This window comes from Trachinotus anak, unplaced genomic scaffold (genome assembly GCF_046630095.1).
Source record: "Trachinotus anak isolate AG129_WGS33_773 ecotype Australia unplaced genomic scaffold, CSIRO_AGI_Tana_v1 ptg000042l, whole genome shotgun sequence".
Taxonomy (NCBI): Eukaryota; Metazoa; Chordata; class Actinopteri; order Carangiformes; family Carangidae; genus Trachinotus; species Trachinotus anak.
In genome coordinates, this window is record NW_027273893.1 from 403,619 (window position 1) to 429,002 (window position 25,384).

Sequence of the window (25,384 nt, forward strand, 5' to 3'; positions counted from 1 at the left end):
CTATTGATTGGCCCTCTGTCTGGGACCGGTCAAAGAACACACTCATCCAAAGCTCCACTTCCCAGAGTTTGTTAGCCATCAGACAGCCAGCCAAGCAGCGTGGCTAGACAGAGGGCATTCAGTAATAGGTAATGGACCCCCACTCTCAGCTCCCTCCACCCTCCACTTCAACTTGGTGCCATCTATCACTCTAGCACTGGACCTTCCCAGTGGCTCCTTGCTGGGTCCTCATCTACTGGAAACTCTTGGAAAGTTTCCTGCCCTCCCCTGCCCCAAGCCCCCTCAGCCCCTTTAAAGAGCCCATTAAACAGTGTTGTAATGCAAACAGTAAGTCCGAGGAGAGCGAGGGCCAGGTGTCGGGTGCGGAGGGGATGAGCGTCTAATGCAGCCATTACGAGTGGCGGGGAGGTTGGGTGGATTATCATAAAAGCATCTCCCCTCCCTCTAATGTGGACATGTCTGATCAATACCAGACTCCTGGGAGGGGATGGAGGGATGGACGGATGAAGGATGAGAGGAAAGGGAGCAGCTTTATTAAACTATCCACCGGCTGAATGCTCTGTTGCCACACCACGGGATGGCAGCGATGGGCACACAGAGGTTACAAAACTTGAGGAGTGGTGGGAATGACACCAACTTATCTGATGCAATATCAGAGTCATGTGATGGCCTGCATTTAAACATTTTACCAACATGATCACTCACCTGCCACCAAAGGAAAAGGGTTGGAACAGTATTAACTTTCTCAGTGATTTTGATTTGTACATTTACAATAATCAGTTTACAACCAGTTAAGAAATGGATGTAACACACTATGAATGTGTGTAAGCTTGAACCATTGGTTTTGGCACCTGATTCTGATTTACCTTTAATTTTAGTCTTGACAAACAACGATGACTAACATTTTAATCATTTGAATATTATTAGTTTTAGTCTAGTTTTGGTAGAAAGAGAAAATAAATACACTTTGTCCATTTGTTTGTAAGAATTTCATCTTCCACTGCACATTTTAAACTTTAATGACTTTTAAGTGTTTTGAAAGTTACAGCTGTCACTATCATTGATAGGATCAGTTACCATGGTTACAGATGTGGGTTTCTTCTATTGCAACAAAAGACATAGATGTGTGTGTGTGTTGGAGTTTGTGCTAATGCCTTTACCTAGAGGTGTGTCCCATGTGTCCTTTGGAAAGACGTCCTCACATGGTTTCAGTGGCAGTTCGAACACACAGGCAGGTGGTTCCCATCAGTTTTCCTCATATTGGCCAGGTGATTTTCCAGAACCCACCACAGTGCTCACTCTCACTGTCTCACTGTTTGTGTTAGGTGGTGTTTATCTTTACAGGACCAGATATATAAGAGTAGAATAGTCAGTGAATTGACAAATATTATTATAGCATAGATGGTCCTTATACTGGCTTTAACAAAGAATATTTAAAAAATCTAATGTTGACTTGGATGTAGGCTGTGTTTTTCTACTACAGTACTCTAGTTATGGTGGTGCCTTGTCTGATAGTGGATTTTTTCTAACATATATACATGCATAAATGCCTATTTTTGATGCTTTCAGAAAATGTTACAGTTTCACATACAGATTCATTTCAAATCTTGGGCTCAGGATTCGATTTTAAAATCATTTCTAAATTCAAAAACAATGGGATTAGGTCATATAGTATATGATGCTATATATTTCATATCCCGTATATGTGACAGTCAGAGGTGTAGTGCTATTGATTGTTCAAGTACCAGAGCCCACCTATGACATACACAGAGGCAAGTTTACATAGATTCAACTATGATCACATGATACATACAAGATCAGTGTTAGACTGACTTTATGGACAGTTTGATCATGTTGAGAATAATAATGCTAACTACTAATTGAGGGTAATAATAATAATAACGCAACATCAGACAATCATCCAGCTCAGTGATATCATCTCTGTGCCTGCCCTTATCGTTGCATCACAAAGCACAGCTCCTGTCACCTAGCAACCTTGACAACATGTAACTTTTTTTACAAAAACTTGATATTTGAAGGCCCTTGGTTTTAATACTTGTACCATTAGCTGTTGATCTGAGCTAAAATCTAATCAAATGCAGCCTCTGAATTGGGACACAGCTGTACACTACATTGATCAAGTTAGACCGTCATGCATTGTGGCCTGTCTCGTGACAGTGCCACAAAACAAGACGTTATCTCACTAACAGGTTAGATGCTAATGTTTGCTGCTAGCTAATGTGATGTATTGCCTGTTGAGAGTTCCTGGCGAGCACAACGCTCCTCAGACATCTCAACTGTGCAGTGGCTTGTGACCTTGAAAATGTAAAAATTATTATTACACACCTGTCAGGACCATATGCATTCTTTTGAAAAAAAAAACACAAACTGACAACATTAAGAACTGACAAAAACAGAGTAAAGATTGCACAAATTAAAACATAAATAATACATAAGATAGCATGTATTTTAATGTATTTAGCCTCGTGATGCAGATGCTCTGGTGTTTGTTAATGCAATGGAGCAACTAAGTACAAATAAATATAAAAAAATATAATTTAACATCCAACTGCTGTCTGGGCTCATCCCATAATGAGTCTTCTACGTAACAAACACTATGTAGTGGGTGTGTGGACAAGTGGGCAATTGAACACAGCTTCAGTCCCGTTTGCTCACTATCTCATTACAGATTAACACAGATGTATAGAGAGCTGGACTAAAACAAGCATTTCCAGCTTTTGTTGAAGAAGGAAACAAGGAAAGTTGATCTAGATTACACTGACATTTGTGACAATGTAAATTACTAAAAAATCTGCCATTATGATAATAATAATAATAATAATAATAATAATAATAATAATAATAATAATAATAATAATAATAATAATAATAATAATAATAAACAATCCAGTATAATTTATTTAATCCTTCTGTCCAACAAACACCATTTCCCTTCATCCAATGACCATCACAGGTAAAACATCACCTGCTAGTTCAGCATTGGATGTTCTTAATAATAATGATAAGTTGACATTAGAAAATGGATGTGGAAGAAACCAAATTATGATGCCAGTGGTTCTCTGCTAATAATTTGATGACCTTAGGTGCTAACTAATTAGCCAATAAGCGCCACATACAGAAACCAAAACATGGAAGATGATACAATACTGGACACACTGACTGCTGAGTGATTTTCGTGCAGAAACACGTCAGCAGTGAGTCCCAGCTCTAAAGACAGACAAAAATAAAGATGCCTTATTTTAAATGTAATCATTGATTCTCTTAAAACTTGACATCCATAAACCTTGTTTTGCATCTTTGTGCAGCTGCAATTGGCCATGTGTGCTCACAGCGCGGTACCATCACTATTACTCCATTTACATTTACTTCTATGTCCTCTACACTTTGCTCACTAACTAAAGAGAGAAGAATATATTCATAGCAAGCACTAATATCCTGTGGTCTTGTGTTAAATTTGAAGTGCACTCAGTGGCTAGCTCTGCTTTCACTAATGCTGTTTTATATAAAACCAATCTCTATGAAAGCCCTGCGCCTCCCACACACATGAACAGTCCTGACCTCCCCTCTCGCTGCATGCTGAAAGCGCTCTCCTCAATTTTTTTCTTGTTACATCGTTTTCCATCTCCTTCACACATAACCACATACACACTGCTGCATGACTGCATCACATGCTGCATATCCACATGGGCAGGAGTAAACAGATGAGTACTATAATGTCCTAACATACAACTGTGATATCCACGCACCAAAAACTTGCATCAGCTCAGATCCCTCACCTGGGGAGAGGGATAATGCCAGGGAAAAATGGCAGGGAGTGACAGATAAACCTCGGGCCATTTGGTGTGGTGACCAGAGCCTGGTACGGACAGCGGGGAGGTAACAGCTCCCCTTTTGGCCTTTTTTTACTGTCAGCTAAAGTGAGGAAAGGCAGGCCAACCCTTGGATGACACACATGGCATGCACACACACACACACACACACACACACACACACACATGCAAAAAGATTAAGAAAAAAAAAAACACTGCTTCCCTTGTAGTATGGGACCAGTTCTGTTTAACAGAGAGGTCAGCAACAAGAGACAACGGCCAGTACAACTGAAATCAGTGCTAACCAACGGTGAACCGATAAACATGATTAGTTGACTGACAAAGGATTCTTCAGCAATACTTCTGATGAGCTAAAAAATATGAAATGTGTATGTGGTTAGATTTAGACAACTTTGGTTACGCTCAGTGAAACGTGGAGGTTTAGGTTAAATGTAAATTAACTGGTTGTGTCTGATGTCACTATGAACTGCTCCTGTATTAAACCAGACCAGGATCTTTCCCTTAACTGGAACCAGGAGCTGTGAAATTCTGAACAGAACCATAAACCAGTTTCATGAAGCTGGAGTCACAGGTGGAGATTGTTCAGATAATTTGGTGGAAAACAAACACATTGTCTGTGAACATTTTACTGAGATGTTCAGGATCACACCTTTGCAGCCTGCCTAATACGTACATTTTCAAAATTTCCTCATCACATTTTATAAAACATGTAATCCAGTCAGAATTATTTCCTACAAAATGTATTTGCAGTTTAGTTGTACAGAAACCTAATTTCTAGGAAGCACCTCTGATGTTCAATGAAGACCCTGCCAGCCAAACGTCTCGTTAAAGCTATAATGCCAAATTACACATATATGCACCAGGAGTATTTACTTGACTTTATCAAATAAAGAACGTGTAAAGGGTTGTGCAGTGTTCTTCCAAAGCTGCCCATCTGCTCAAGTACTCAAGCCCCTTTCACTCTTCCCTGCAGGAAGGCTAATGACAGACATGTAAGTAGGCAGCATGACCTGTTCTGCTGCACATGGAGTTTATTTGCTGGGGGCGCAAACACGTCTGCAGCGCTCCAGCCCAGGGAGCAGCAATCTGACAAGCAGCGCAGACCTAATCCAGGCCAGGTCTGGGGCAGTGTTTGGTATGCATCCCTTAGGTATGGAATAAATACAAGGCCGGTAAGCAGATCTGCCTGCCCGGACAACTGCAGGAGAGCGGAGGGCGTTACATGCCTTGACGGGATGTCTCTTATCCACATATGTAACCTCATAACATTTTGAGCGTTTCACAAATAAGAACAGCTTTGATCTCCTGTGGAAAGTAATGCAGTTTTAATGTCCAACTTCAAGGGCCATTAGCTGCATTTTTATCAGTTAGCGAGGCTGCTCGGTGAATTTCTGAATGTCAAGTCAGGGGGGTGTTGCTCGCCTGGAGGTTAGAGAAGCAGCTCTGCGATTGGAGGGTTGTCAGGTCGTGCTCCTTGCAGGAAGAATGTGGGTGGGGAAAGCGGATGAGTAACACTCTTCCATCGCTGCAGCACTTCAGCCCAGTTGAGTTACCTTTGAGCAAGGCACTGAAGCAGAGGAAGAAAGGAGGCAGAAAAAGAGATTATACACAAATCTGTGGAGTGACATGAATGTGGTGCTGTGAAGTTCTGGGCAAAGCAAAGTTGTGTGTTGGTGCTGTGGGTAAATTAAGGTTTTCAGAAAAAGAAGAAGGAAATTCAGTTTTGCGCTTTCTTCTCAGTGAAACTTTAAAGTGTCCCCACCTGGTGGCATCCCCCCACTCCCACTCTCCCTCCCTCCCTTAAGATGCCACAGGTAGAGCAGACCAGGTGTTCCTGTTTAAACTTGCTGTGTAATTTGTGGATTAGCAGATGCCTCTAATGGATAAAATCATCAGAGCTTTACCTCCGACACAGAGAGAGAGAGAGAGAGAGACAGACGGGGGAGGAAAAAAGTCAAAAAGCAGAGAAGTAACAGTAAAAACCAAATAACCTAAATATATCTGTATCTATATAAACTCACCATGAGCTGAGCAGACACACTGTAGAAATCATGGCAAACATGTTGTTGATATTGAGCGGCAGCCTCCTCTTCACCCTCAACATTTGAATGTCACTGCTGTTAAAGCTCCTCCCCGATGTCTTTGTGTCACAGTTACCAGTTTTAAATATGTAACAGTTTAGAGTCAACAGTCAACCTGTGGTTATGAATGGGAAACATAAACCCAGAGCTGAAATGAGCCCTCAATGACTTTGGATTTGATCTTCCAAAAAGTAAAAAAAACACAGCCTTTTTTATTTCCTATAGTCACTGTAGATTTATGTAAAGCTCCAAACATGTGTGTCCTTTGTTACCATGGGGAGTATGTTTGTCCCACCACATGTATGTCGCTGTTAACCAAGCTGATTCCTCTGCAGACTCAAAAGAAGCTGAAGTTGTCAGCTGCTGCTGTCCAAAAAGTTTCAACACCAGATTCAATACTTCAAAGGTTTTGATGCACATTTCAGAACAGCGCTGAGGTCTGATCCCCAACCTGAGGTGCACAGACTCCTAAAGACAACACAGATTTAATTTTTGTCATGTGTGAAGTCCCCCTCTTCCAGAGAAACACTCAGCACAGACACTGACACATTCCTGACGGCACAAGGCATAACTTGTTATGGAGGCTGTTCACAGGACTGTGTTAAGGTGAATCCAGACACACACACACACACACACACACACACACACACACACTGAGCTGTGTGCACCGAGAGGGGCAGCGCTGATTTAGGGCATTACTCAGACGGAGAGAGAGAGAGAGGGGAGAAGAGGGAGAGTCTCCCCTGACTGCATTAGGAGAGCCTCCAGCCTTTGTGATTCCTTTTGATCAAATCTCTGTGAAAGATGAGTGTCATGCCCTCTTCCAGCCAGCTGTGAGGGGACTGCCCTGTGACTCTGAGGGGGTAGACGCGTGTGTGTGTGTGTGTGTGTGTGTGTGTCTGCATGCGTGAAAGAGCATGCACACCTCTGTGTGTACTTGCGAGTGCGTGTGTTGTGCACAGGATAGGGAGGGAGCAGGCAGCTCCTGAGGTGAGAATGCCGAGTGGGAGGATCTCATTCCAGCCCCCTGTGCCCAGTTTGAGCGCACACACACACACACACACACACACACACACACACACACAAACACACACTCAAACACACACACACACACACTCAAACACACACACACACACACACACACACACACACACACACACACACACTCAACATCTTGAGTAGTTTAGAGCCAGTCCACGGCAGCATGAGAGGAGAGAAAGCAGAGGAGGTGTGTGTGTGCGTAGTGAGAGTAAAAGCACAGTGACTTCTCTTTTTAGTGGAGTGAGTGTTGGTGGCTTGGTGTGTGTCTGTGTGTGTGAGAACAGAGAGCAGCAGAGTACATGTGTGTCTGTTGTTGAAGGAGACGCTGCTGGGTGTGATGGCTCTTTTGCGTTAGTACTTGTGCGGGCAGGAGAGTTGGAGGCAGTTGTTTTGTGGGACTCGCAGGGAATGGCAAACTCTACAGTCTCCTTGGAAACATCCGACTAAATGATAATGGCCGAGGTAAGAGAGACGGCTTTTCACTGCTATTCTCTGTCTGCTCAGCTCTTCTTTCTCACACTGCCTGCACACATTATCAGGACGGCTTTAACAAAGACAAACTGGAGGGAGTTCACGGAGATCGCAGTGACGGGCAGGAGCAGTGCAGACGTTCATGTTGAAATGTGTAGAGATGTTTTATGTTCTGTGGTTACATACATGTGCTTTTGTTAGTTTATGTGTGACATGAGTAGGAATGTGCTGATATGACTTAGTTTTTCTGTGATTGTGTGATTTATCTGTATTTGCTTTAGAATTTGTTGTTACATACTAATCTATAGTACAAGTGTCAAAAGACTTCTTATATATGAATATTTTTTACTTCAAACTCTTTTTAATCATTTTGCAAAAAGGGTCAAAGTTCTCAAATGTGAAATATCCTTGAAAACAAGCAGCTCGACAAAAAGTAAAATGAAAATCAAATAAGTAAAATGTGAATTTGAATTAAGTCTCTTAAATCTCTAAATGAACACATAAATTCAGCGTTTGAAAGTTTTCAAAACTCAATGTGTCTGTGCGTTGAGTCGCTCTCAGACTCTTGAAGTGTGTGTGTTTTATGTGACTTATGAAGAAGTCAGAATGAGAGCGTTTGCCGCCGTCGCTCTGCACAGATTGTCCTCACATGCCTTCAGAAGTCAGGCTTCCTCCTGTCTCCGATGGGATCCTCTTCTGTTTCATCCTCTTTTCTGTGTTTTTCCTCTTTATTTTTCCTTTCCCTTATCTATTCAACAAACTTTATATTTATCAGTTTTACTTCATTGTAGCATGTTCATTTATTTTCCACTCTAAACCTTGTTCTGAAGACAAGAAACCCCTGTCATTCAAACTGTTAGTGGAGAGAGAACCAGCCCACAGTTTACCTGGGCCTGTTCTCCATCCACACATCTGTCCATGTGTCTGTCTGTAGTTTGGGAAGCAGAGCAGCCTGTCGCCTCCTGTATCCTCCTGTATTCTCCAGTATCCTCCTGTATCCTCCTGTATCCTCCTGTATTCTCCAGTATCCTCCTGTATCCTCCTGTATCCTCCTGTATTCTCCAGTATCCTCCTGTATCCTCCTGTATTCTCCTGTATCCTCCTGTATCCTCCTGTATCCTCCTGTATCCTCCTGTATTCTCCTGTATCCTCCTGTATCCTCCTGTATTCTCCAGTATCCTCCTGTATTCTCCTGTATTCTCCAGTATCCTCCTGTATTCTCCTGTATTCTCCAGTATCCTCCTGTATCCTCCTGTAGCCTCCTGTAGCCTCTGGCCGCAGCCTATTGGAATGTAATTTAACAGCAGCCTAATGTTTTGTTGCAGCCATAATGTAACAATTAGCTGAGCTGTCTGTGTAGTGGTGGTGTTGGTAGCAGCGAACCAAGCTCCCCATGCCTGTGTGTGTGTGTGTGTGTTTGTGTTAAACAGTTGGAGAAGAAACAGTTGTGGTCTATTTTGTCAGAGCGGAGCATCCAAACAGGCCACAGTTTAACCTCCACAACAACCAGTGAAAAGAAATGTGATGAATGAAATGAGGAGCATGTGAACAGCAGAGGTGATTATCAGAACTGTGAAGCTGCAGGAAATTATTCCTTACATTTATTTAGATTGATTTTTTCTGTTAAAATAAAGAGATTATTTTCAGGTTTCAGCGCATTGTAATTTGTCATTTACTTACCACATTTCTATCTCTATTTATTAATATAAAAGATTAATATAATATATATTCATATAAATCTGTGGCACTAACTTTTTCAGACTTTTTGATGTTATTTATCAATCAAATGTGATTATAGGAGCTGTTCTGATACACTTCATAGCTGCTGCGATTCTAAAATGCTTTATTAGTCATTGGTATAAGGTGAAGCTTAGAATAAAAATATTCATTATAAAACAAATATTTTAAAAATGTAAAATTGATTGAATCATGATCAAGCTGGTGAGGTTTGTATTTTCTTCCTCAAACAAGTCGGCTTTTCCATTTTCTGATGAGAGAGGCCATTAGTCTATCAATATACGGAAGTGATTTCGATGTATTTGTGTGTGTGCGTGTGTGTGTGTGTGTGTGTGTGTGTGTGTGAGAGACAGTTGAATGTCCTCCTTTAACACACTCATGTCCCATCTCTATTCCTGCTGCATCTCAGGCTTTCCATCTTTTGTTTCTTCTTTCTACCTCCAGCCCTTTCTGTGGCTGTCTTTCTGTTCTTCTTTAGTGCTGCAGGGCCCCCAGGGCACACACACACACACACAGTGAAAATGATTCAGAGCTTGGGCCCCTGCTCATCTTTACAGAGTTGCATTTCACTTTGTGTGTGTGTTTTTATGTGTGTGTGTGTGTGTGTCAGTGGTGGTGACTGTAGCCTGCCAACCTCCTCAGCTTCATTAGGTTCATGATGGTCCATCCGTGAGAGGATGGTGTCTGTGTGTGTGTCTGTGTGTGTGTGTGTGTGTGTGTGTCTGCTCCAGCCTTTTACCCCCTTCAGCGTCTCCTTGAGCTGTGATCCGCCCTCCTGGCCCCAACCTAGCCCCTTAACACCCCCAAACTCCACACACATACACACACGCAGCAGCCACCCCACACGTCTGCTCTGCGCTGCCACCAAAAGGCTTGTGAGGATTGTCAGCCAGATGTGACAACATTGTCAAGAGGCTGGCGAGCAGAGAGGGAGATGTGATATTAATCAGAGCGTAGCTGGGAGCCAAACTCTCTCAGACTCAGTGTACTAACATGTTCCCCTCATTTACTCCCTCTCTGAGCCAAACACTCCCTCCAAGTTCCTAACGGGGAGCCACAGACACCAGGAAGCCAACCAAACGTTGGCTTGCTTTTCCACCACCCCCACCTCCACTCCACAAGCTCATCTCTTTGTCTTTTAAGGTTTTTTTCCTTAAAGAAGACAACCACTCTCTCATGGATACTCAGGTAAAACTCTGCTACCTTTTTGTGTGCGATGCTGTGTTTCTGTGTGTGTGTGCCTGCTTGTGATTGACTGCTGGCTGAGTTTGAAATAATGAGTTTTTCACGCCGTCTTTGGGCTGTATAGACTCTTAATAGGCTCAAACTCAGCCTGTCACTACTTGTACTCGCCCAGGATTTCCCTGGTTTGGTCGTCTCCTTTTCAGCTTCAGAGCTGTGCTGAGGGAACACACGTGGTTTTAGTTTTTTGAATTTAATTGAATTTTTTAAATTACTACTGACATGCAGTTTACTTTAAAGGCAGCTGTTGAATGAAACTCAGCTTCACAGCTGAGTGGCTGGATATAAAAAGCTAAATATTTCATGTAAATCTTGATGTAATCATTTCAGTGAAAAGGGTTTGGATCTGCTGCTGTGTTAAAGTGCTTCCTCTTCCTCTTCCTCAGTGCAGCGGCATTAAATCATCAGCCGAGGCGGGATCACGTCGCCTGCTGAGCACCTCATGTTTTCTAACCTCACTTTAACTAACACTTGTCATCAATTAACATTTTACTACCTTGCTGTCACACACACAAGTTGGTCCAAGGTGTGATTTATTCATGAGACTGTGTTCTATGCTCGTATCACGCGCACACAGACACACACACGACGCAGGCTCAGGCTGTGATCGGCGGTGGGACAAGGTGTAGTCAGAGGTTTTATTGGTGGAGGTGTGTGTTGTTAGCAGGATATCAGAGTGGTACCAGCAGCACCGTCCTCCCTCCACATTCCTGAGTCTTTCTGTGTTCAGGCTGGATACAACATTTATTTCTACTGTGTGTGTCTGTGTGTGAACATCCAGCTGGTCTTGATCCGTTTTTGTGTCTGTTCAGTTTAACCATCCTTTAATTTTGAATAATCAAACTGTATCAAGCAAACACTAAATTGTTCATTTTGTTCTTATTTTTATTTTTATTCTTTTTTAATTACAATCCAAAATTTATTTCAATAGATATTCTGTAAATTCTCTTGTGTGTGAATGCTCTTACAACTTAAATGGATAAAAAGTTGTTTTTATAAATATTTCCTCCAAATTTAAAAACAGTTGGATTTTATATAATGATTAGTTTTTATTATAAATGAATCTGTTGATTGTTTTACAGTTAATCAATTATTTGCTTTGTCATTAAAAAGCCATAATAATCGTCCTTTTTTACTGCCAAAGAGATGAACTTAAATATGATAGAAAACAAATTCACACGACTGAGGAGCTGGAACCAGTGAAAATTTATTTATTTATTTATTTTTAATCAGTTTTTTGATAAATGACTAACTCATTCAACAAACTGTATAAATTGTAACTAATTACTTTGTTCATGGTTAATAATTTACTGATGCTTTATCAGTCATAAACCATTAACCTGGAAATTCAGATTTTTTTCCCATTAATGTCTTATATATTTAAAGCATTAGTAAAGTATTCATTAATCATTAGTTATGTCTGTTATTATTAATCCCTCATAAAATCCGCCTTATTAGAAAATGGTATCAACTGATTTTATGTTTATGTACATGTGGGAAAGTCACCAGTGAATATTGCAAACTTGTAAAAATCTTAAAAAGAAAAATAATTAGTAATAATACTAAAAGTAATAATCAAAATCTTATTGTCAGTTTTACCACCAGCCTGTGGTTCTTTTAGGAAAGAAACACACAGTTTAATTTGTAGGTAAATGCTAAAAATCTAAGGCTCCAATCATCATTTCTATTTTCCCGTCAGGAAAACTCTCACTTCTTTTATTTCCCATGAGCCATAATTGTCTTGTTAACTGATTAATGGCTGATAGTAAAATCTGATGCCGTCTCACTCGGCCATCAGCCTCGCTCGTCCTCAGAGCTGCTGAGAGCTCGGCTGTTATTCACTCTCTGGCACCAGCTCCGCTCATTTCCCCATTGAGTGTCAGTTAGTGCAGGGCTGCTGCTAATTGATTAGTTTTCCACCGCATTAGGCCAACAAGTACCCGTCCATCCCCGAACTGTCTCCGTCCAGGCAGCTGTTCACTTCTGCTCAGTCTCTAAAGCTCCATAGCTTCTCAGAACATATGGCAGGATTTAATTTTAAGAGCCAGAAAAGACTATTTCATTCTATTGCTGTGTGTGTGTGTGTGTGTGTGTGTGTGTGTGTGTGTGTGTGTGTGTGTGTGTGTGTGTGTGTGTGTGTGTGTGAGGATGTTATGGCTGTATCCCAGTGGTGGGATGGAGAACATAGCTGTGTTTTTTTTACTTCTGTCTGATTCTGGCTCAGATTGTAAACTGTGGTTTTTCTACATTAGAGCCAGACGTTCTGTATCTAAAGGTCACTACATACATTTAAATTCTGTTAATGTGATTGTAGTGTTGTTACACAGTGTTAGGCAGTACAGTTAGGCAGCGCAGCAGTGGACTGAGGAAGTGGTCACGATCATGTCATGAAACCTGGGAAACAGCTGGGTTTGAATCTTCATTTAAAGTGTCAATCATCACGCTGCTGTTTAGTTCAATCTACAAGTCAACTGGAGCCCACCAAATCCTACACAAACATCAGTGCTGTCTCACACGTGTGTTTTTCACTGTGAGTGTGTGTGTGTGTGTGTGTGTGTGTATATTCACTCAGGAGTCATCTTGATATACAGATGCTGCCTTCACTTCACCTCAGATTTTTCTCTTTTCTTAACCTCACCTTCTCCCTCTTTAACCCCCCGTCACAGCCTCCATCCCTCCCACACAGCCTGACCTCTTAGTGCACGCTCTCAGCAGCAACAAACAGACAAACACAGGGACTAAAGACTGATGGCAGGATTCACTCATTCGATACAGCTGCCAGTGTCAAACTAATTCTAACAAAGAGAGAGATGAAGAGATTTAGAGGAACCCAGGTGGTGACTGTAGGTTCATAGTACCAGACGCAGTCACTGACCAAATTTTTCGATTATATTGATGAACGTGTCATGTCGTCTGTTTAGTTCTCATCATGTGACCTAAGTAAATCTACAGAAGCATGAGTTAAGATTTTTTACCTCACAGATGAGTTTATCAAAATGTTGATGCTCATCTGGTCGCCTTTAATCATCAGGAAGAAGCTTTACAAGAAGCGATCTTGTTTTTTTTGTGCCTCGGGTTTTGCCTCTCAGGCGTAATGCTACAGCTGTGCCAACTCTCCTGGAGCCTCCCAGTTTACTACAGACCAGCCTGTTTAACACAAACCTGCACCATTTGTCAGTGGTTTACAACATCTATGGCCACTATGGAAATGCTAATCAGAGGCATGTTTCATGTTTAACGTATTCAAGGTGAGTGTAGAGGTGTGTGTGTGGGAGGGGGGTGGGGGCACTGGGGGCGCTCAGGTGTGGCAACACTGTTGTACATCACAGAAATAAAGATGGCGACACTGTGTTGGCTTTGGTTTCACAAACCCGCACGCATCATTCTGTGCAATTAGTCTTCTTGTCATCGACTTCACTTCACAGCCGCAGCTTTGGAGAGACAACAGTCAGGAGGAGGGGGGGGGGGGGTCACCAAGAGCCACTGTAGTGCTGGCCTCCTCCTCCTCTTCTTCTGCTAACTGCTAATTAGGATAAATGTCCAGGAGTACACAGTGTATTGTAGTGTGTGTGTGTGTGTGTGTGTGTGTGTGTGTGTGTGTGTGTGTGTGTGTGTGTGTGTGTGTGTGTGTGTGTGTGAGAGAGCAATCTGACTGAGATGTATATTAGAGGGGGCAGCAGCAGGAGGTGTGTATGTACCCACAGTGGGATGGGATTAGCCTAATTGGGCCTTGTTGGTTCTTGGTGCTCTGTAATGATGGGATTATGTTGCTGAGAGATGAGCACCTCACGAGTGTCCAGAGGACGCAGAGCTGCCCTGCTGGAGATGAAACCCGACAGGGAGCGCAATAGAGAGGAATGGATGTCATGGGACTGAAGGCCAGAGCTAGCACACTGTGCTTCAAGGCCAGCTCGCTGCCGCCACCTTCATCTCCGGTCAGTTTATCCGTCCTAATGATGAGGGGTTATTGTGAGGTGAAATAATGTGATTCCAGATCTCAAGGACAAGCCCAGCCTTGAGCACCGAACCGAGCCAATGACTAAATGAGGAGGAGGAGGAGGAGGCCCCCTACTCATCCAACCACCCACACTTTTGCTCCTTGTCTGCCTGTGGAGAGGGAGTGAGCTCCATCGAGGAGCTAAGCATGCCGCTCATGTATACTGAAACCCCACTGATCATGCATTATAGATGCAGAGGGAGAGAGGTGCCACGCCGCAGCCACTCTGAGCTTTTCAGCATGTGGCGCTAACAACACAGCTTTGATCATGAGTCTGATGATGCTTTTCCCGCAGTTCCTGGAGTTTAAATGTTTTTTTGTCCGAGGCGGAGGGGGTGGGGGATGGGGGGTACAGTCATATCAGCGCACTGGAATCTTCTCCGCATGTTCGGTGCCGAGTCAGCAGCTCCATACAAAACTGGACTCATTACTGCCATTCACTCTGCGTCTCTATCTGAGGCTGAGCTGAGCTCCGCCCACTCTCTCCTCTGTATGCTTGTCCTGAGAAGATAAAAGCCATTAGCAAATGAGCTAATAGACAGAGCACTCTGACCTGTGTGTGTGGGTGTGTGTGTGTGGGTGTGTGTGTGTGTGGGTGTGTGTGTGTGCCTTAGGCATTGATTGATTGAGATAGTTCTGCTGGTCCAGGTGTGTCTGAGACCTCTCGTTACCGTAGAGAGGACCTGCCCTACAGCAGAACTGACACACACACACACACACACTTGTGCTGACACTTCTTTCACAGGGTAAACCAGGCACTGAGTGATACACAGAGGGAGGGAGCAAAAATACTTAAGGCAATCATGCTCTTTCTTTCAGTTTCTGTGGCAAACTTGACTGTTGTACATTTTTCACGTGGCTGTGTAAGATCACACACACACACACACACACACACACACTCACACACACACACACAGTTTTTCCTTGACTGCACAGTTACAGGAGAATGAGGGTGAGGTTTCCTGTACGTAGAGAAATGTGACCACTTTAAACCTTTGAATTTATACAAAAAATGAAAGGGACAAACATCAATAATGTCAAGTCTCTGCCTCAACAGAGCTTCAACCTTCTACAGCTGCAAGCTCCACAACCAGATCTCAAAGTTTCCAACAGTACCACGTATGTCTTTAAAAATGTGAATGTGTTAGGTTTAGGTTAATTGGTGACTCTAAATTGCCTGTAGGTGTGAACGGTTGTCTCTATGTGTCAGCCTGTGATAGACTGGTGACCTGCTAAGGTGAACCCCACCCTCACCTGTTGTCAGCTGGGACAGGCTCTGGCCTCCGTGACCCTCAAAGATCAGACGTATAGTTAATGGGTGGATGAAAATGGTGCAGCCGTAAAAATCACAGTTTCTTAGGTCTGAATGATTCAGTCAGTCTTAGCAGCAGCTAGCTTCAAACACTGACTGTATTTTTATGTATCGATACATTTGAAATGATAATCAGGTAGTGATTCCAAATACAGGATACAGTGGTTATTTTCTTCTCTTACTGATTGTTGTATCTGTTGTGTTCACAGGCTATCTGCTGCACTTTGGTGAACTGTAACTGTGACAGCTTCAAGCCTGGGAAGCTGAAGAGAAGACAGTGTGAAAACTGCAAACATGGCTGGGTCGCACATGGTAAGAGCCCACTGCAAAGTTCCCACCTGCTCCATTTGTCCAGGGTTTGAAGTGTCTGTCTCAGCTCAGCACAGCTTGTGAACGGATCTGAACGGATCTGAATTTGCACCCACAGCATAGAGAAATGACTCAACTCAACCGCGGCGTGTCTTTAGAAAATATGGCCCCAGTTAATCAGGATAACAGGAAGAAGTTTATCAATGGAGAGATTCAATAAAAACTGTTGAAGTGAGTTCTGTGGATTTTCCAGAGCAACCAGGACACAAGAAAAAGTTACTGTTCCGCAAGTCACAGTAAGTCTTGTGTGTTTGAGGGTCTTTCAGCTCCTCCTCCACATCGCTCCAACCCTCCCTGCCCCCCCTCACTCTCCCCTGTGCGATTTAGAGGGGATTTTCAGATTTTGCTGCTTGTTCAGTGGTCAGGCTCCTGTGATGATTGGCATCCTCTGGCAGGGCCCTGCTGACGCCTCCTGTCGCTGGAGGTGGTGGAGGCCCCTCAGCTGTGGACTCACTGTGGACTCATCCCACACAGGCAAACTCAGCATCCTCTATTAAATCTCTTCTTAAAAAAAGAAGGTTGTTACGCACCATTTGCCAATTTAATGCCATTTCAAAATTTGAAGGAGAGTAACAGTTAATAATAGATATTTACATAAATAATGAATGCTGCTACAGATTTGTATTTTATTGCTTTCAAATAGACTCAAAAGATTCAAAATCTGAGTGTTACTCTTGTCACACTATTACTGTCTGTGTGCTGGTCTGCACTGGCACATGCAGCTTTTACCTTCAGCTCGTGCCACCTGATTGGCTGCTGTTGGACTGATTTACAGGAAGTCCACCATCAGAAAATTGAGATTTGACCCACTACACATTTTTTATTTAACATTCTTTCTCATCTTTAGTCAAATCAAAAGGCTGAAGCCCAAGTAAAGTCACAAGTCATTGGTGATACGGCCAAAGTCAGGTTGGAAGACCAGCTCAGACTCAGCAGACTCATTAGTCCTCACTATAGATCCAGGACTGTGAGCACCATGAAATAAAGTCTGTTCGCCTCCATTGTATTTTACTTGACAGGTACCTCAAAACCCGGACAAATAGAACCTGAATCAGTTGTGTTTATTTTGTAATTTGTTTGGTTACATGTAGCATCTGAAATCATGATTCTATCAGTGTCACATTCATTCTCACACCTACCTGCTTTCTGCACACAGACTCAGCTACTGGAAACAAAGATCATTTGGATTCACTGTGTTAAAGTTGGGCTCTGTAAAGGATTTTTTCTTGTCATTGAATCTGTTTATTCTCTGACAGACAGAAAGTAAAACAGTGTGTGAGCTGCTGAACAGGCTCATTTGTTTACAGTAATTACACTAATGTCTCCAACATTTTATGTAATTTGTCAACTCATTTAATTAAGGTGCTGCATAAAGCATTATCACCTTAATTTTTTATAGCACTGCTCTGCTAAATAAAACTTGAAATGAAGCAGTCAAAGTATCTGTCAATCTGTGCAGCACTGGCCTTTAATATTAATGAAGGGGTATGCAAACAGCTATAGTGTCATTTTATTTTTTTCAGATAATATTCTCTTATTTATTATTTATTATTTACTGCTCATACAGTATTCAAATATTTAAACTCATTTTTGTGTGAATCACATCAGCTTTTCAGCAGCTGACTCAGTGGAAATTTAAATGTATGTATTGTATAAGAACAAACAATGACAACAGTGATGTTTTGCTCCTGTACCACATTTTTTTAATCAGTTAGTTTTCTATATTACTTACATTTATAAATTGTTCCTCTTCCAGCCACCTCTTCCTCTCACACACATTTTTGAAGCTGTGTAGTTTCCTCCCTCTGTGTCAGTACAGACTCATGTAATCTTATCCAGTCACTTCTGATGTGTGTATTCCAGCACTGAGCAAGCTCAGGGTGCACCACATGTACCAGAGCAGCCAGGTGGAGATTGTGCACTCCAACGTGGTGTTTGACATCTGCAGCCTGATGCTGTATGGCACCCAAGCCATCCCCATCCGCCTCAAGATCCTCCTGGACCGCCTGTTCTCCGTCCTGAAGCAGGAGGAGGTCATCCAGATCCTCAATGCCCTCGACTGGACTCTGCAGGACTACATACGAGGATACGTGCTCCAGGTGAGCCACACCTCGAAAACAACCCCTGGGCATTGTGACTGTACAGAGACCAAAACCAGAATCAAATATCGGTCAGTGTGAGCTACAACTGGAAATGCTGCGAAAAAGTGCTAAGGTCCATAGACACTGTTGCTCATCAGGAAATAGTTCCACAACATAACTCTCCCGAAAATGTTACACGTCTGTTCTTGCACAGGTATATGATTCATCATGTAGAGGAGCCTCAGAGGTGTTGGGAGGCCTGTGTTTGGACTGTGGACGTAGTCAGGCTAGCTGTTTCACCAGTCTGTAACACATTCTGTCTCCAGCTGTGTTCTTGTCACAAACAAAAGATTGATATCAGTCTTCTCATCTCAATCCTGTAAAGAAAACAAACTGTTGCTGAATTATTCATTTAAATATCAAAACAATTCCACCACAGTGTTTAGTTTCTTTCTTTTCAGGCTTGTATGAACAGCACACAGGCTGACATGGGAACCTAAAACTCAGAGTATAAGTAAGAGAGAGTATGTGATGGGAGTGACAAAAGGAATAACTGAGGAAGATGAGGGAGGAGGAGGAGAAGTGGGAAGCATGGCTAATGCCAGGAGAGTGTGGGGATGTGATGTAGTGACCAGTGCTATGAACTCTCTTCGTGATGTGGCCCACTTGTTGCTGTGGTCCCACGAGCTCGGGGAGGTCTTCAAACTGTGCCGGGCAGATTTGTAAATATGATATCTTTTGCTCCAGATTTTGTCTCAAGCCAGAGCCAAGCTGACTGAGGCCCGGGCTGCAGGCACTGTGTCAGCGAGAGCTCTCGCTTCGATTAGTACATCATCAAGTATTCAAGCTGGACTGCGTTTAATTCATGTTAGCTCTTCTAATGGCAAACGTAGAGTCAGAATCCTCGACAGGCGCCCAATGAATGCTCTGTGATGAAATATTAATCACGGTTATGGCACGAAGCTGCTCCTCACTTTCAAAGACGCCTGAACTCACATGTGATTACTGCTGGTTTAAGGGGGAGAGGAGCCGCTTGATCAATGTCAGCCTCCTTCTGATTACCCCTCCCTCACATGTGTATATGTGTGTGGTATGTGTGTGCACATATTTATTTTTGCATGCCTTTGGGAGTGTGTACGTCAGTATACGTGTCTGCTGGTATGTTTGTATGCGTGTTCTCACTGAGACGTGTTCTGCTTCTGATGCAGAGTGGGTAAACCTACATGATTTAAATGAAGAGAAATGACCTGCAAGATGAAACACTCAGTATCTGTGTAATGAGGGTTCTCAGGGTTCTGCGCTGCCTGCTTGTATTAACACTCCATCTGATTCCTTTATTTAGCTGCCCTGCCATTCTGCTTATAGGGTGTGTCATCTAACCCACTATGTGAATATGTATGAGCAACCCAACAGACACTTATAATGCTAATGATGAAATTGTTCTCTCTCGTTTCTCTTTTTTATCACTTTCCCTCTCCTTCTCAATCTATTTCATCTCCCTCCCTCTCCCCTTCCCTGTCCCATGCTGCTGTTCCCTGTCGTCCTGCTCCGTTGGTAGGATGTGGCAGGGAAGGTGCTGGACCGGTGGGCCATCATGACATTCGAGGAGGAGATTGCCACACTGCAGCAGTTCCTGCGTTTTGGTGAGACCAAGTCCATAGTGGAGCTGATGGCACTGCAGGACAAGGAGGGCCAAGCAGTGTTGGTTCCCAGCACCCGCACCAACTCAGACATCCGCACTTTCATTGAGCGCAACACCCCACGCACTGCTGCCAACCTCTCTACATCCAAAGTGGATAAGCTGAGCGGCAACAGCATGCACCACTTTGAGAACTTTATCAACAGCATGGCCTTCATGCTGCCATTCCAGCTGTTAGGCTCTGTTCCCGCCCCATTCCTGGGGTCTCCAACAGGGACGCTGCAACAGCAGCACCAGCAACACCAGCAGCCATGCTGTGGGTCAGTGGAGCAGAGGCGAGAAGATCAAGGTCGGGACGGTCTAGGGAGGGACAACCCCCTCCCTCTTTCGCGACCTCCAGAGAGCAGCCTGATTGGTTCCAGCTCTGTCTCATTCACTGCTGATCTAGACCGAATCGGAGACAAGCCGATGGACAGCCTCTCCACCACCACCAAGATCGAGACAGAGGACTTCCCTACCAGTGACAACTACTCGGACGGGCCCTCTACGCCATGCACGCCTTCCATGAGCTCTGATGTAGCGCAGATGTCTCCTGAGGGCAAACTGCGCTCCCTGGACAGGAATGGGAGTGGTGGTGGAGGGATTGCAGGAAGTGGTGGGGGCGGAAGCTCTCTGAAGAAGGGTCGCGTATTTTGCAACGCCTGTGAGAAGACGTTTTACGACAAAGGCACACTGAAAATCCACTACAATGCAGTGCACCTGAAGATTAAACACAAGTGTACCATCGAGGGCTGCAACATGGTGTTCAGCTCACTGCGCAGTCGCAATCGCCACAGTGCCAACCCAAACCCGCGGCTACACATGCCGATGAACCGCAACAACCGGGACAAAGACTTGCGGGGCAGCATGTCTGCTGATGAAAACTCTCAAGGAGAGAAGAGGCCTGAATATGGAACCTCCATCCCCGTCTGCTCTGCAGAAAGCCATAAATCAGTGCCCAGCTACATGGTGAGCCATGTGGACACTGGCTCAAAGCTCCACAGCAGCTCCTTCCCCAGCATGGGCCAGAGTGGCATCCTCTTCCCCAACTTAAAAACAGTACAGCCAGTCCTGCCTTTCTACCGCAGCCTAGTAACTCCAGCAGAGCTTGCCAACACTCCAGGAGCGCTACCCTCCCTTCCTCTGTTGTCCTCCTCTGTACCCATCAAACCCATCACAGCCCCTGAGCCCTGCATGACAGACCCAATACCAAAGAAGAAGTCACGGAAGTCAAGCATGCCAATAAAGATAGAGAAGGAGGCAGTGGAGCGAGATGAGCAGATGGATAACGGGAGCAGCTCTGAGGATGAGGCTCTTCTACAGGGCAGGGACCAGGAGGAGTGTGACGGCAGCCGAGCAGAAGGGCAGAGGTGCACAAGACCAGCTGGGGAGGAGAAGGAGGTGAGAGGGGCTTACACTGGAGAAGAGAAGGAAAAAGACCAAACTTTAGTCAGAGAAATGACAGAGGGGAACAACAAAGACGATGGGCTGAGGCAACCTGACACAGGGGTAATCACCTGTGCATCATCCCCCTTCGAGAACAGATTGGAGAACCGCTGTGAAAACACCTTGCTCTGTCAGGAACTCAACGGCAATGAAGACAGGGTGGACAGGGAGCACACAAACTCACTGATTGCAGATGACAGAATGTCAGAGCTCAAATGGGATGAGGTTGAGCACAGGCTGACTAACGGGGACGCTCTCCAGCTCATAGACCGCAACAGGGAGGGATCTGAAAGCTGCGTAGATGACTACAGTGACTCGGGGCTGTCTCATTTCGACCCCGACGCTGACCTGACAAACCACTGTGAAATCTGCAGTAAGACCTTTAAAAACCCGTACAGCATCAAGATGCACTACCAAAACGTCCACCTGAAGGAGATGCACATGTGCACAGTGGATGGCTGCAACGCTGCCTTCCCCTCCCGCAGGAGCCGAGACAGGTGAGAGGCAACCATCTTCTGACTGATGTGAGCCTGTACTGTGAGCCACTTTATTGTTTCCTGGAGAGGCAAGTGTTCATATCCTAATTCAGTTGGCAGGTAATTTGTGGTTCCACTTCAAACACCCTGGGGTTCAGTAATCTAGCATCAGATCAGTTGAATCAGTGAATGTGCTGGCAGGGAGGAGGAACCAAAATCAAAGACTCTGGTTTGGTTAGAATGGACACAGAAGATGTTTGGACCCTTAAAGGTCCATCCAGTCTAAAGGTAGATGTCCATGTGTTTGTGATTATAAAGCAGGTCTAGGTTCTATATTAACACTGTGAAAGTATCAAAGCCTCAGTCCACAGAGAAGTGCACACAGCCACTCTTCTTACACCAGCCTAATGTCTTCAAAATGAGTTTCTTGTATTTTTCTTTTTCTTTTTTCATGGTGAAGAGGGCCTCACTCAGCTGAACATGGCTCTGTAAGATCTATTAGATAAAACATGATCTGTGTGATATTCTGAATTGATTTTTAATGCAGATTTTGTTTTTGTCTGCAGACACAGTGCAAATTTGAACCTACACCACAAGCTACTGACCAAAGAATCATTCAGCCCAGCCAGCACCCTCTACCTGCCCTCATCCCACTGCAGAGACAGAGACTCTGCTGGTCTGGACTACTGCCAGGACCAGCGGGACAGAGACCTGCCCCATCGAGACCCAACCAGCCACACCTCCGTCATCTTCCGAGGACACAACCGCATGGGTCTGGTCTTCCCAATGAGCAAAATGTCAACTGCACCGGACAGTGCTGAAGCGTCACCCTTAGGAGGCATGGAGGGATTAGGAGGTGGAGGAGAAGGTGGTGGAGCAGGGGAGGATGGGGCAGTCCTGGACCTGAGCACCTCCTCCTCTGCCCCACCTCGTGGCAGCGGCAGTGCACAGTCTTCTTGGGACTCAGATGGAGCGGGTAGTGATGAAGGGGAAGGAATTGAAGAGAGTGAGGAGGCACTCCCCATGGAGGACAGTGATGAAAGCTACGATGGGATTGGCATGGGAAGGCCTGGGGGCGAGGAGATGGAGCTCGGGGGACAGAAGACCCTCGGTTGCATTGGGGGAGGACAAGGCGGGCTTCAGGGAAGTGGGGGTGGATCGCCGATAACCTGCCACATCTGCCAAAAGGTCTACAGCAACAAGGGCACGTTCAGAGCCCATTTCAAAACTGTCCATCTACGACTCCTTCACAAGTGTAAAGTCCCAGGCTGCGACACATCCTTCTCCTCCGTGAGAAGCAGAAACAGGCACAGCCAGAACCCAAACCTCCACAGGAACCTGGCTCTCAGCTCAGGGGCCACAATGGACCAGGAGTAGGGATTTGAGATCACGTGACTGACTTCATCCATTCTAACTGTCTTTTTGTTGTTGTTGTTGTTGTTGTATTTTTGGGCATCTAAAAAAAGCTCACCAATTAGCACTTTTTAAAGTCTGGACTGTGGTCCATCCTCGTTGTCATATTTTGTGAAATAGAGAGAGAAAAATAAAGTACAGTCAGGAGTTCATTTGTTGTCTCCTTTTGGAACATTTTTTTTTTTTTGTATGTAAAATGACATCTGGGATCTGTGTGTGTTTACATATCAACACAGTGTATAAAGAACAACTGAAGCTGTCACTACATTAATTTTCAGACCCGAGAAGTGGAACATGATGAGTCTCTGTTGTTGGTTGTAATGCAGTAGCCTGCTCATTTCTCTGTTGGTTTGCCTTACAGCCCAGTTTTTTCCTCACGTTGTCAAAGTGAGAGTTGAATCATGAAACAGATTTAGTTTTCTGGTGTTTTTGTCATCAGATGTCAGATCTTCCTTGTGACGCTGTGCATTGATCAGAAGCATTAGTGAAGAAACGTCTACATCCATCATTTCATCAATCTGGACAACTCAAAAAGAGTCTTTGTTAAAAAGCTGTTGTGTTGTGAGCTTGACCAATAAGTTATTGTGTGGTGTTGACCTGTCTGATATGTCTTTACTCTTCTGGTTGTTGCAAACTGCTGATGTTTACCAAAGATTTCTTCGGTCCACAGGTGTGTACAGAAACCCCTTCACACTGTGAGTGTGTGTGGGGGGGGTGCAGTATTAAAAGGGCCCGTCCAGTCGTCTCTCAGCCACTTTGTGATTAACAGCAGTATTCAGACTTGGGCTCTGTTGTGAATGAAATAAAACTCACAAAACAACAACAACAACAACATTTGACTGATCAAGGTGAAACAATCTTTTCTGCTGGTGTGTTGGTGAAGAGATCTGCTCATGGGACCAGATGTGATAAAGACTTTGCTCTGTTGTTTTGTCTTTGAGGTTTCTCACAGTTTCCTGACTGGACCAACGGCAGGAGTGTAACATACTATGAATGAGTCAGACACTGAGAAATGATCACAACAGAAAAAAAAGTTTAATAATGGCCCAGCATGTGATCACACCCTAAAAAAGACCTGGTAAACAAAATGTTTATTGAGCTGTATATTCTGTGAATAGAGTAATTTGTTATTTGAAAGAAACCAAAAAATATACTGTATAAAATAGGTAAAGTTCACCACTAACATTACATGTTTTTCTTTTTTTTCAAAAATGAATGAACAAGAACATTGTGTTGTACATGTCTGATTATTTCACCATGGTTTACTGTTCTCAATTTGCTCAGTATTCTGAATATTTTTTACATTCTGTATTTAAATGCAGTGGATCCAGATTGAAGATCCCACCTGTTTGTTGTTTGGATTTGTTAAAAAAAAAAAAAAAAGGAGCGATAACTGACCCATAATGATAGGTGTTCATGTTTCCTTTGATTTAATGTTACAATATTCATTCCAATTAAATAAAAAGCCATATGTTTGCAAGCCTCATTCTATTCAGTCTTCTATCCATTAAGACATAAACATAATCATGTTTTTTATTGTTATGAATTAAATTTATTACACAGAGATTCAGCACAAAATTGCATGTAGCACCAGAGCCAATGTAAGACACACACCCACCCACCCACCCACACACACACACACACACACACACACACATACACACGCATACACAAACAAATATATATATATATATATATATATATATATTAGTCTTTATAATTACACACATAGCCTGTATGTATATATACATATACAACGGTTTATTTTGGCTCTGGTGCCATGTGCAAATTTGTGCTGAAGCTCTGTGCAATAAATTTCACTCATAACAATAAATGTATGATTGTGCTTATTTGTATGTACATATATGTGTATAATTTTGTGTATATATAATTACACACGTGTGTGTGTGTGTGTGTGTGTGTTTTAATACGCTGATACAAAGGATGTAAAGTGGATGTACGAGTGTTCATGCTGCCTCGCGCATGACGGCAGCAGTGTCTGATTCAGGCCTGACACTTGCCGTTTGGCGGAGCAGCACTGATGAGCCTCTAACACACACAAAAAGTATCGGTGCTGCTGGCAGGATCACACATGCTTCACTGCAAAACATTTCCTTCTTAACAAGTCATTCAAAACTGAGGTGAAACCAAAGCTGTCATTTTTTCTTAAAGGATAACTTCACCAAATT

At 43.6% G+C, this 25,384-nt stretch overlaps 1 protein-coding gene across 2 annotated transcripts; it reads left to right on the forward strand.

The window, feature by feature from the left end:
* The first annotated feature begins 7,133 nt into the window (after positions 1–7,133).
* On the forward strand, positions 7,134–24,681 carry bnc1 (basonuclin zinc finger protein 1). 2 transcript variants are annotated; one of them, XM_071472956.1, is made up of 5 exons: positions 7,134–7,435; positions 15,942–16,044; positions 17,965–18,200; positions 19,741–21,803; positions 22,349–24,681. In XM_071472956.1, the coding sequence occupies exons 1-5, from the start codon at positions 7,421–7,423 to the stop codon at positions 23,157–23,159; spliced, it is 3,228 nt and encodes a 1,075-aa protein (XP_071329057.1). In that variant the 5' UTR covers positions 7,134–7,420; the 3' UTR covers positions 23,160–24,681. The 2 variants fall into 2 exon arrangements, with proteins under 2 accessions (XP_071329057.1, XP_071329056.1); XM_071472955.1 differs by lacking the exon at positions 7,134–7,435 and adding an exon at positions 10,255–10,369.
* The last annotated feature ends 703 nt before the right edge of the window (positions 24,682–25,384 follow it).

What these genes read in the sequence shown, in the direction of transcription:
- bnc1 (XM_071472956.1), top strand. An exon ending in TACGAGGATACGTGCTCCAG is followed by an intron (nt 18,201 to 19,740) that starts GTGAGCCACACC and finishes CTCCGTTGGTAG; the next exon opens with GATGTGGCAGGGAAGGTGCT. An exon ending in TCCCGCAGGAGCCGAGACAG is followed by an intron (nt 21,804 to 22,348) that starts GTGAGAGGCAAC and finishes TTTTGTCTGCAG; the next exon opens with ACACAGTGCAAATTTGAACC.